Source organism: Leucoraja erinacea, chromosome 40, assembly GCF_028641065.1.
Source record: "Leucoraja erinacea ecotype New England chromosome 40, Leri_hhj_1, whole genome shotgun sequence".
Taxonomy (NCBI): domain Eukaryota; kingdom Metazoa; phylum Chordata; class Chondrichthyes; order Rajiformes; family Rajidae; genus Leucoraja; species Leucoraja erinaceus.
Genome location: NC_073416.1, coordinates 4,322,737 through 4,335,077, shown reverse-complemented (window position 1 = coordinate 4,335,077; position 12,341 = coordinate 4,322,737). Strand labels below are relative to the sequence as shown.

The following is a 12,341-nucleotide window of genomic DNA, read 5'->3' as shown; positions in this document are numbered from 1 at the left end:
TTTCTGAAACAAACAGAGACTCCATGTTCGGGAAGAATTCCAATGTCCATTTATCCGTTCTGTTGAATACTGAGCCTGACTCGTGAGCGACATCTGGGAAATTCCTCTGGGACAGAGACTTCTTTTATCCTGTCTGAATTTTTTTTAGACTTTGGAGTTACAGCGACCTTTGGCCCCACCGAGTCCGCGCCAACCGCCAAGCGCCACGCGATCACCCCGCACACCAGCACTATCCTACACATCTAGAGGGGAACATATAAGATTATTAAGGGTTTGGACACGCTAGAGGCAGGAAACATGTTCCCGATGTTCGGGGAGTCCAGAACCAGGGGCCACACACAGTTTAAGATGAAGGGGTCGGCCATTTAGAACGGAGACGAGGAAACACTTTTTCTCACACAGAGTTGTGAGTCTGTGGAATTCTCTGCCTCAGAGGGCAGTGGAGGTCGGTTCTCTGGATGCTTTCAAGAGAGAGATAGATAGGGCTCTTAGGGATAGCGGAGTTAAGGGATATGGAGAGAAGGCAGGAACGGGGTACTGATTGGGGATGATCAGCCATGATCACATTAAATGGCGGTGCTGGCTCGAAGGGCCGAATGGCCTCTACTCCTGCGTCTATTGTCTATCCGACACTACCGGTCACGGTGGCGCAGCGGTTGAGTTGCTGCCTTACAGCGAATGCAGCGCAGGAGACCCGGGTTCGATCCCGACCACGGGTGCTGTCTGTACAGAGTTCGCACGTTCTCTCCGTGACCTGCGTTTCAGGTCAGGTCTCCGAGATCTTCGGTTTCCTCCCACACTCCAAAGACGTACAGGTTTGTAAGTTCATTGGCTCGGTGTAAATGTAAACATTGTCCCCAGTGTGTGTAGGATAGTGTTGGTGTGCGGGGATCGCTGGTCGGCACGGACTAGGTGGGCCGAAGGGCCTGTTTCCGCGCTGTATCTCTAAACTAAACTAAACTAGGGATAATTTATTATCTTTACTGAAGCCAATTGAACTACCAACCCGCACGTCTTTGGAGTGTGGGAGGAAACCGGAGCGCCCGGAGAAAACCCACGCAGGTCACGGGGAGAATGTGCAAACTCCGTACAGACAGCGCCCGTAGTCAGGATCGAACCTGGGGCTCCGGCGCTGTGAGGCAGCAACTCTACCCGCTGCGCCACCGTGCCGCCTACACTAATGTTGGCTGAGGGATTGGCATCATGCTGGGCACAAGGGGAGCTGCCAGGCTCTCCGACAGAGTGGCAGCGTGGCACCTCATGCCATCCACCCTGGCACCTCCTGTCTGCAACGCACTGCCCGCTTTTGTGCTTGCTTGCTTGCCTGCAGTGGGACCTGAACACCAGAGACCTGGGTTCGATCCTGACAACGGGGTGTGTGTGTGTGGGTGTGTGTGTGGGTCTGTCTGCTGTCTGTCTCTGTCTGTCTGTCCTGGCCTCCCTCTCTTCCCCTCCCCTCTCCTCCCTTCCTCTCCCTCCCCTCCTCCCTCCCCTCTCCTCTCCCCCTCTCCTCCCCTCCCTCCCCTCCCCTCTCCTCTCCTCTCCCCTCTCTCCTCCCCTCTCCTCCTCCTCTCCTCCCTCCCCTCCCCTCCCCTCTCCCTCCCCTCCTCCCTCCTCCTCTCCTCTCTCTCCTCCCCTCCTCTCCTCTCCCTCTCCTAACCCCCTCCCCTCCCCCCTATCCTCCTCCCTCCCCCACCCTCCCTCTCCTCTCCTCTCCTCTCCTCTCCTCTCCTCTCCTCCTCTCCTAGCAGCGATCCCCTCTCCCTCCCCTCCCCTCCCCTCCCTCTCCCTCCCTCTCCCCTCCTCTCCTCTCCCTCTCCTCTCCTCCCCTCCCCTCCCCTCCCCTCCCCTCTCCTCCCTCCCCTCCCCTCCCCTCCCCTCTCCTCCTCTCCTCTCCTCCTCCCTCTCCTCTCCCCGTGACCTGCGTGGGTTTTCTCCGGGGAGCCCAGGTTTCCTCCCACTCTCCAAAGACGTGCGGGTTTGTTGGCCGATTGGCTTCGGTAACTGGTGTGTGTGTGTGTGTGTGTGTGTGTGTGTGTGTGTGTGTGTGTGTGTGTGTGTGTGTGTGTGTGTGTGTGTGTGTGTGTGTGTGTGTGTGTGTGTGTGTGTGTGTGTGTGTACGGGCGATCGCTGCTCGGTGCGGACTCGATGGGCCGAATGGCCTGATCCCCACGCTGTATCTCTAAAGTAAACTCAGTGTGGAGTTGTTGTTTTCAAATGGCTGGGTCCCGCTTACAAATCCTAACTCGCAGTGAGGGTTGTAAATTGTGTCGAAACAGTTTGGGATGAAACCTTCTCCCCCGGAGGTGTGGCTTGGCACGGCGACTCTGTTGAACAGAGGCCAGGTGCACATTCAATCCATTCTTCCTTGCATGGTTTGGTCACGATCCAACATCCACGTGTACAGTGCACACACGTGCGCTGAGCATTGGAATGAAATTCTGGGTCCAGGAAGCAGTCCAGTACACAAGTCCCTGACAAGCACAGAGCCGTCTCGCCCCGATGGGTCTGCTAGTGCACAGACTTTGTTTAAGAAGGAACTGCAGATGCTGGAAAATCGAAGGTGGACAAAAGTGCTGGAGAAACTCAGCGGGTGCAGCAGCATCTATGGAGCGAAGGAAATAGGCAACGTTTCGGGACAAAACCCTTCCGGGTTTCGGCCCGGAACGTTGCCTATTTCCTTCAGAGTTTCGGCCTGAAACGTTGCCTATTTCCTTCAGAGTTTCGGCCTGAAACGTTGCCTATTTCCTTCAGGGTTTCGGCCCGAAACGTTGCCTATTTCCTTCAGGGTTTCGGCCTGAAACGTTGCCTATTTCCTTCAGGGTTTCAGCCCGGAAAGTTGCCTATTTCCTTCGCTCCATAGATGCTGCCGCACCCGCTGAGTTTCTCCAGCACTTTTGTCTGCCTAGTGCACGCACGTTATTGAGTTTAGTTCGGAGAGAAACGGCGCGGAAACAGGCCCTTCGGCCCACCGGGTCCGCGCCGACCAGCGATCCCCGCGCACTAACGCTATCCTACACACACACACACACACACACACACACACACACACACACACACACACACACACACACACACACACACACACACACACACACACACACACACACACACACACACACACACACACACACACACACACACGACAATTTACACTTACAGATTCAGATTCAGATTCAAACTGTATTGACATTGTGCAGTGTACAGTACAGAGACAACGAAAGGCAGTTAGCATCCCCCTAGAAGAGCGACATAGAATATGAGCAATAAATAAACACACCAAGCCAATGGCTTTCATAGCAAGAGGATTTGAGTATAGGAGCAGGGAGGTTCTACTGCAGTTGTACAGGGTCTTGGTGAGACCACACCTGGAGTATTGCGTACAGTTTTGGTCTCCAAATCTGAGGAAGGACATTATAGCCATAGAGGGAGAGCAGAGACGGTTCACCAGACTGATTCCTGGGATGTCAGGACTGTCTTATGAAGAAAGACTGGATAGACTCGGTTTATACTCTCTAGAATTTAGGAGATTGAGAGGGGATCTTATAGAAACTTACAAAATTCTTAAGGGGTTGGACAGGCTAGATGCAGGAAGATTATTCCCGATGTTGGGGAAGTCCAGGACAAGGGGTCACAGCTTAAGGATAAGGGGGAAATCCTTTAAAACCGAGATGAGGAGAACTTTTTTCACACAGAGAGTGGTGAATCTCTGGAACTCTCTGCCGCAGAGGGTAGTTGAGGCCACAGTTCATTGGCTATATTTAAGAGGGAGTTAGATGTGGCCCTTGTGGCTAAGGGGATCAGAGGGTATGGAGAGAAGGCAGGGACGGGATACTGAGTTGGATGATCAGCCATGATCATATTGAATGGCGGTGCAGGCTCGAAGGGCCGAATGGCCTACTCCTGCACCTAATTTCTATGTTTCTATGAACCTACAAACCTGCACGGCTTTGGAGTGTGGGAGGAAACCGGAGCACCCGGAGAAAACTCACGGGGAAAAAAACGCACAAACCCCGTGGTCAGGATGGAACCCGGGTCTCCGGCGCTGTGAGGCGCTGCGCCACTGTGTGCCTCCCCATATTTGGTATTCACTTGCCGAATTTAATTCCAATGACATTTCTTTTTTTGGGGGGGGGGGGGCGGGGGGGAGCTCTTTGTCTTTTGTTTTGAATGAAGGCATTGAGAAGATGTGAGGCGCTCTGGCAGCATGTCTAATTGGTGGTCGATGAATGGACCGTTTAAAAGTCATGGAAGCTGTGATCCCGGGCTATGGAATTTGAGAATGTCAGCTAATTTCATGTGTCGGTGTTGGTGTCGGTGGCTGGAAGGGCTTTGGGAACAAGGAGCGATCCTTTGCTTGAGCCTTATCTGGCTCTCTCTTGAAAGCATCCAGAGAACCGGCCTCCACCCCCCTCTGAGGCAGAGGATTCCACAGACTCACCACTCTCTGTGAGAAAAAGTGTTTCCTCGTCTCCGTTCTAAATGGCTTGCCCCTTATTCTTCAACTGTGTGTGTGTTTGGCCCCTGGTTCTGGACTCCCCCCAACACCGGGAACATGTTTCCTGCCTCTAGAGTGTGTCCAAGCCCTTAACAATCTTGTATGTTTCAATGAGATGCCCTCTCATCCTTCTAAACTCCAGAGTGTACAAGCCCAGCTGCTCCATTCTCTCAGCATATGACAGTCCCGCCATCCCGGGAATTAACCTTGTAAACCTACGCTGGGCTCCCTCAATAGCAAGAATGTCCTTCCTCAAGTTAGGGGACCAAAACTGCTGCCTCACGGCGCCAGAGAGCCGGGTTCGACCCCGACCTCGTTTGCTGCCGTTACGGAGTTTGCACGTGCTTCCTGTGAACCGTTTTCTCCGGGTGCTCCGGTTTCCTCCCACACTCCAAAGACGTGCGGGTTTGTAGGTTAATTGGCTCCGGTAGAAATGTAATTTGCCTATAATGTGTGTGTCGGATAGTGTTAGTGCGCGGGGATCGCTGGTCGGCACGGACTCGATGGGCTGAAGGGCCTGTTGGATAAGTGATTTATTATTTAGTTTCCACCTCTATCTCAAAGCTTTGGGAACAAGGAGCGATCCTTTGCGTGAGAATATATATCAGTGGAATGCAGTCGGGGCAGTCCCTGTTGTCGAAATCCATCAAACTGTGGAAAGATTTGCGCAGTTGCTGAAGGCGCTATCATGTAGACTTTGTACAAAATTGAGTTTTGTTTACAGATACAGCGCGGAAACAGGCCCTTCGGCCCACCGAGTCCGTGCCGACCAGCGATCCCCGCACACTAACACTGTCCTACACACACGAGGGGCAATTTACATTTATACCAAGACAATTAACCTTCAAACCAGCACGTACTTGGAGTGTGGGAGGAGACCGGAGCTCCCGGAGAAAACCCACGCAGATCGCGGGGAGAACGTGCAAACTCCGTGCAGACAGCACCCGTAGTGAGGTTCGTACCCGGGTCTCTGGTGCTGTGAGGCAGCAACTCTACCGCTGCGCCACCACAAAATAATCGCAGTTAAAATAATGCAACGTTGCATTAAAGCGTGGCTCGCCTGAGCATCTATTAAAATGCGTGCAAGACTGGGGCGGTACGGTAGAGTTGCTGCCTCACAGCGCCAGAGACCCGGGTCCGATCCTGACCACGGGTGCTGTCTGTGCGGAGTTTGCACATTCTCCCCGTGACCTGCGTGGGTTTTCTCCGGGTGCTCCGGTTTCCTCCCACACTCCAAAGACGTGCGGGTTTGTAGGTTAAATTGGCTTTAGTAAAAATTGTAAATTGTCCCTAGTGTGTGTGGGACAGTGTTAGTGTGCGGGGATCGCTGGTCGGCGCGGACTCGTCGGGCCGAAGGGCCTGTTTCCGCAGTGTATCTCTGAACAAACTGCAGGTGCTGGAAATCTGAACTGAAAGCAGTAAATACTCGGCAGGTCGGGCAGCATCTGCGGAATGAGAAACAGAGCGAAGGTTTTGCATGACCAATCCTCCATCAGAACCGTTAGGGAGCGGGTCTGAGTTGCAGCAAGGGTGGTGCAGGATTGAGAGGACTCTGTTCTGGGTTAGGCCGGGGTTACCATGGTGACGGGCTTTCATAGGGCTGCCATTATTTACTCACTGCACTGACCTAATTCTGAGACTCTGTCAATATGTCCGTTGTCTAGCAAACGATTTGTGTTCATAATCCCATTCCTAATATTGGGAATTAAAGTTTTGAACATGGGCTGCTAATTGTGGAATTAGATTTGTTTACCAGCCTGTGACCCAGTTCATTTCCAACGCTTTCGGTAACCTTTCTCGCGAACGTTAGACTTTGAGGGGGTTCGATGCTCAGCGGCTGGCAACGGTGGCGCAGCGGGGAGAGTTGCCGCCTCACCGCGCCAGAGACCCGGGTTCCATCCTGACTACGGGCGCTGTCTGTGCGGAGTTTGCACGTTCTCCCCGTGACCCGCGTGAGTTTCGTCCCCGGGCGCTCCGCTTTCCTCCCGCACTCCAAAGACGTGCAGGTCTGTAGGTCAAAATGTTTCTCTTAAATCTCTTAGGGGGATATGGGGAGAAGGCAGGAACGGGGTACTGATTGGGGATGATCAGCCATGATCACATTGCTTGGCAGTGCTGGCTCGAAGGGCCGAATGGCCTCTACTCCTGCACCTAGTGTCTATTGTTTAAGAAGGAACTGCAGATGCTGGAAAATCGATGGTGGACAAAAGTGCTGGAGAAACTCAGCAGGTGAGGCAGCATCTATGGAGCGAAGGAAATAGGCAACGTTTCGAACCGAAACCCTTCTTGCCATAGAGGGAGTACAGAGAAGGTTCACCCTAAAACTCACCAGACTGAGGCAGCATCTATGGAGCGAAGGAAATAGGCAACGTTTCGGGCCGAAACCCGGAAGGGTTTCGGCCCGAAACGTTGCCTATTTCCTTCAGGGTTTCGTCCAGAAACGTTGCCTATTTCCTTCGCTCCATAGATGCTGCCGCACCCGCTGAGTTTCTCCAGCACTTTTGTCTACCTCAGGTTTGTAGGTCAATTGACTTGGTAACATTGCCCCATAGTGTGTGTGTGTGTGTGTGGGGTAGTGTTAGTGTGTGCGGGGATCGCTGGTCGGCACGGGCTCGTTTCTGCGCTGTGTATCTAAACTAAACCGAGCGCGAACTCGGGGAGGTTCCAAGGCCACGGGTTCAATGAGAGGAAACACGTTTTGGATTTCTCCAATTGCTGCTTGGATCTGATACTGATTGCTTTGCTGTGTCTCTTTCCCCTGCAGAAGGCGCCCTTTTCAGATTGAATGGGTGGACTCCTGTGACACTCCTGCTGCTTCTGCTGTGTACCTTGGGCAGCCATGACCTCCACCCTGTTTGACCCAAACCTGGTGGACACGGGGCAGGAAGCCCCCGACCCTCACCCTTGTGACCTGCAAGCGGAAAGGGAATATCAGCTGATTCCATCCATCATTTGTGCCATGTGCTGCCTCTTTGGGATCATCTACTGCTTCTTTGGTGAGTGACTTGTCCATATACTGCAGTGGCGCAGCGGGTAGAGACGATACACAATAGACAGTAGGTCAGATTCAGATTCAGATTCAATTTTAATTGTCATTGTCAGTGTACAGTACAGAGACAACGAAATGCATTAGTAGGTGCAGGAGTAGAGGCCATTTGGCCCTTCGAGCCAGCACCGCACCCCCATTCAATGTGATCATGGCTGATCATCCCCCAATCAGTTCCCCGTTCCTGCCTTCTCCCCATATCCCCTGACTCCGCTATCTTTAAGAGCCCTATCTGGCTCTCTCTTGAAAGCATCCAGAGAACCGGCCTCCACCGCCCTCTGAGGCAGAGGATTCCACAGACTCACCACTCTCTGTGAGAAAAAGTGTTTCCTCGTCTCCGTTCTAAATGGCTTACCCCTTATTCTTCAACTGTGTGTGTGTGGCCCCTGGTTCTGGACTCCCCCCAACACCGGGTACATGTTTCCTGCCTCTAGTGTGTGTCCAAGCCCTTAACAATCTTGTATGTTTCAATGAGATGCCCCCTCATCCTTCTAAACTCCAGAGTGTACAAGCCCAGCCGCTCCATTCTCTCAGCATATGACAGTCCCGACATCCCGGGAATTAACCTTGTAAACCTACGCTGCTGTCCCTCAATAGCAAGAATGTCCTTCCTCAAGTTAGGGGACCAAAACTGCTGCCAGAGACCCGGGTTCGACCCCGACCTCGTTTGCTGCCGTTACGGAGTTTGCACGTGCTTCCTGTGAACCGTTTTCTCCGGGTGCTCCGGTTTCCTCCCACACTCCAAAGACGTGCGGGTTTGTAGGTTAATTGGCTCCGGTAGAAATGTAATTTGCCTATAATGTGTGTCGGATAGTGTTAGTGCGCGGGGATCGCTGGTCGGCGCGGACTCGATGGGCAGAAGGGCCTGTTGGATAAGTGATTTATTATTTAGTTTCCACCTCTATCTCGAAGCTAAACCAAACAGTGAAGTGCATCGATTGGCAAATGGGATGCATGGGTGTTTAAGAAAAGGAAATCGGTAAAAATGTTCTCCTGAGGTGCTGCCTGACCCGCTGAGTTTTTCCTTCACTTTGGCTCTTTTTTTTGTAAACCAGCATCTGCAGTTCCTTGTATCCAGGGTAAACAATTGAATAGTGAACATTTGAACCACATTTAATACCAGTTCCTTGTAATAATTAGCACCAAACAATAAGTCACTGGTAGACGAAAATGCTGGAGAAACATAGACAATAGGTGCAGGAGTAGGCCATTCGGCCCTTCGAGCCTGCACCGCCATTCAATATGATCATGGCTGATCATCCAACTCAGTATCCCATACCTGCCTTCTCTCCATACTCCCCTGATCCCTTTAGCCACAAGGGCAACATCTAACTCCCTCTTAAATATAGCCAATGAACTGGCCTCAACTACCTTCTGTGGCAGAGAATTCCACAGATTCACCACTCTGTGTGAAAAATGTTTTTCTCATCTCGGTCCTAAAAGACTTCCCTCTTATCCTTAAACTGTGTGACCCTTGTTCTGGACTTCCCCAACATCGGGAACAATCTTCCTGCATCTAGCCTGTCCAACCTCTTAAGAATTTTGTAAGTTTCTATAAGGTCCCCCCTCAATCTTCTAAATTCTAGCGAGTACAAGCCGAGTCTATCCAGTCTTTCTTCATATGAAAGTCCTGCCATCCCAGGAATCAGTCTGGTGAACCTTCTCTGTACTCCCTCTATGGCAGGAAGGGTTTCGGCTCGAAACGTTGCCTATTTCCTTCGCTCCATAGATGCTGCCTCACCTGTTGAGTTTCTCCAGCATTTTTGTCTACCTTCCATTTTCCAGCATCTGCAGTTCCTTCTTAAACAATAGGTCACTGGTGGTGATTGCAGCCTCCATTTTGAATGCGATGGTTTACAAAATGGCCGCTCTTTCCAAACTATGAAGAAGTTTGCTGCTCCGATTTACTGAGAAGGCCAAGACGGGGAAAGAATTAGACGTCCTGATTACTTCATAGAATTAAGCAAGGCATGGGCCAACTTTGGATTCTTCTCATCCAGATGACTTAGCTCGAAACTCGACAGCCGTTCCCTGTGCCTGATTCTGAATGGAGTCAGCTCTGACAGTTATTGCCGATGAATGTAGGAAGGAAGGGAGAAGAAGGTGGAAAGGTTTAATGGGGATACTGTTTAACTGTTTAGCACACACAGCTGCAGAGAAACCTGATGCGCCAAAACTATCTGCATGTTTCCATCTTTTAACAGATGCCACACATTTTACCCTGGGCTCTTTCTCATGGCCTCTCCCTCAGTTTCCTTCACTGCACTGGGTAAAATTAGCACTGTATGTGCCCTGCTGTTGTGTATTGGGAATTACCAGTGGTTAGTTGAACTAATCGGCATGGTGGCACAGCGGGTAGAGTTGCTGCCTCACAGCGACAGGGACCCGGGTTCGATCCCGACTACGGGCGCTGTCTGTACGGAGTTTGTACCTTCTCCCCATGACCCGCATGAGTTTTCTCCAATTGCATAAGTTCTCGGAGCAGAATTGGGCCATTCGGCCCATCGAGTCCTCTCCGTCATTCAATGATGGCTGACCTAACTTTCCATCTTCTCCCCATAACCCCTGACACCCGTACTAATCGAGAATCTATCTATCTCTGCCTTGGCCTCCACAGACGTCATTCCTCCCACATGCCAAAGGCGTGCGGGTTTGTAGGTTAATTGGCTTCTGTAACTTGCCCCCAGATTGTGTAGGACAACATAGAACTGATCGATGTTTGTGGTGCTAACTTGCTGGGCCGAAGGGCCTGTTTCCATGCTGTATCTCTAAACTAAACAGTAAAGTGTAGGAAGGAACTGCAGATGCCGGTTTACCCCAAAGATAGACACAAAGTGCTGGAGTAACTCAGCGGGTCAGGCAGCATCTGTGGAGGGGATGGATGGGTGACGTTACAGGTCGGGTCGGAAGCAGTGTGTTTTGCTCCGAGCCTGAAGAAGAGTTTCGGTCCGAAACGTTACCTATCTCCTTCGCTCCATAGATGCTGCTGCACCCGCTGAGTTTCTCCAGCAATTTTGTCCACCTTAGTGTGTTTTGCTCGATGTGGTGACTTTGTTCCTGCCAAGGCACACTGGCTCCCTCTGCTGATGGGGCTGAGTATTGTGGGCTTGAGCCAAGAGTAGTGAACCTATTCTGACCGATGAGGTTCTTGAGTATCTCCAAGGCTGACATCCATACTTTGGAATTGAGAAACACGAGTATCAAGCAGGAACGAGTTGAGGAAGAATGGCCGCAATCTTCTAGAACAACAGAATAGATTTGAGGGACTATTTGGCTCCTGTAGTTTTGTTTAGAGATACAGCGCGGAAACAGGCCCTTTGGCCCACCGAGTCCGCACCGATCAACGATGCACTGACTAGGGACAATTTACAATTTTTACCCAAGCCAATTAACCTACAAACCTGCACGTCTTTGGAGTGTGGGAGGAAACCGGAGCACCCAGAGAAAACCCACGCAGGTCACGGGGAGAACGTGCAAACTCCGTACAGACAGCGCCCGTAGTCAGGATGGAACCCGGTTCTCTACCACTGTACTGCCTTTGGTGGGTTGAACGGCCTGTTTCTATGCTGTAGCTCTAAACTAAACGGAATTGCTATTGAGTGAGTGCAGCGTAGGTTCACAAGGTTAATTCCCGGGATGGCAGGACTGTCATATGCTGAGAGAATGGAGCAGCTGGGCTTGTACACTCTGGAGTTTAGAAGGATGAGGGGGATCTCATTGAGACATATAAGATTGTTCACGCTAGAGGCATGAAACATGTTCTCGATGTAGGGGGAGTCCAGAACCAGGGGCCACACACAGTTTAAGAATAAGGAGTCGACCATTTAGAACGGAGGCGAGGAAACACTTTTTCTCACAGAGTGGTGAGTCTGTGGAATTCTCTGCCTCAGAGGGCGGTGGAGGATGGATGCTTTCAAGAGAGAGCTAGATAGGGCTTTTAAAGATAGTGGAGTCAGGGGATATGGGGAGAAGGCAGGAACGGGGTACTGATTGGGGATGATCAGCCATGATCACATTGAATGGCGGTGCTGGCTCGAAGGGCCGAATGGCCTATTCCTGCACCTATTGTCTATTGTCTATTGTCTAAAAAAAATGTAATGGCTCAATAATAATAAAAGCCCAGTCTCTGCTATTGTATAAGATTTGGTCTGGAAAGCAGCAAAACGTGTTGGTGAAACACATTGCTTGTTCAATAACCGCCCAATCTTATGATTGTTGGTGGAATTGGAAAGTTAATTAGGAACTGGCAAGTTAACTGGCAAGGTGACTCGACTCCCCACTGCTGTCACGGTGGAGTTTACACAGCTGGTGAGAGGGAAGGAACTGCAGATGCTGGTTTAAACCGAAGATAGGCACAACATGCTGGAGTAACTCAGCGGGTCAGGCAGCATCTCTGGAGAGAAGGAACGGGTGACGTTTCAGGTCGAGACCCTTCTTCAGACTGAAGAAAGGTTTGGACCTGAAACGTCACCCATTCCTTCTCTCCAGAGATGCTGCCTGTCCCGCTGAATTACTCCAGCGTTTTGTATCCGTCTTTAATGCCTTCAGTGTATCTGCCTCTGGAGTTAAGTAAGTTTTAGTAAGTAAGTAATGCCCCTGTCCCACTTAGGAAACCTGAACGGAAACCTCTGGAGACTTTGCGCCCCACCCAAGTTTTCCGTGCGGTTCCCGGAGGTTCTTGTCAGTCCCCCTACCTGCTTCCACTACCTGCAACCTCCGGCAACCACCTGCAACCTCCAGCAACCACCTGCAACCTCCGGGAACCGCACGGAAACCTTGGGTGGGGCGCAAAGTCTC

General features: G+C 51.4%; 1 protein-coding gene across 1 annotated transcript in view; it reads left to right on the top strand.

Moving 5' to 3' along the window:
* Positions 1–12,341, top strand: part of LOC129714628 (transmembrane protein 198-like) — a 40,898-nt gene that overhangs the window by 24,367 nt on the left and 4,190 nt on the right. The window contains 1 exon segment of the mRNA XM_055664324.1: positions 7,263–7,494. Within this exon segment, the coding sequence (XP_055520299.1) occupies positions 7,338–7,494 (157 nt within the window). The 5' untranslated portion in view covers positions 7,263–7,337.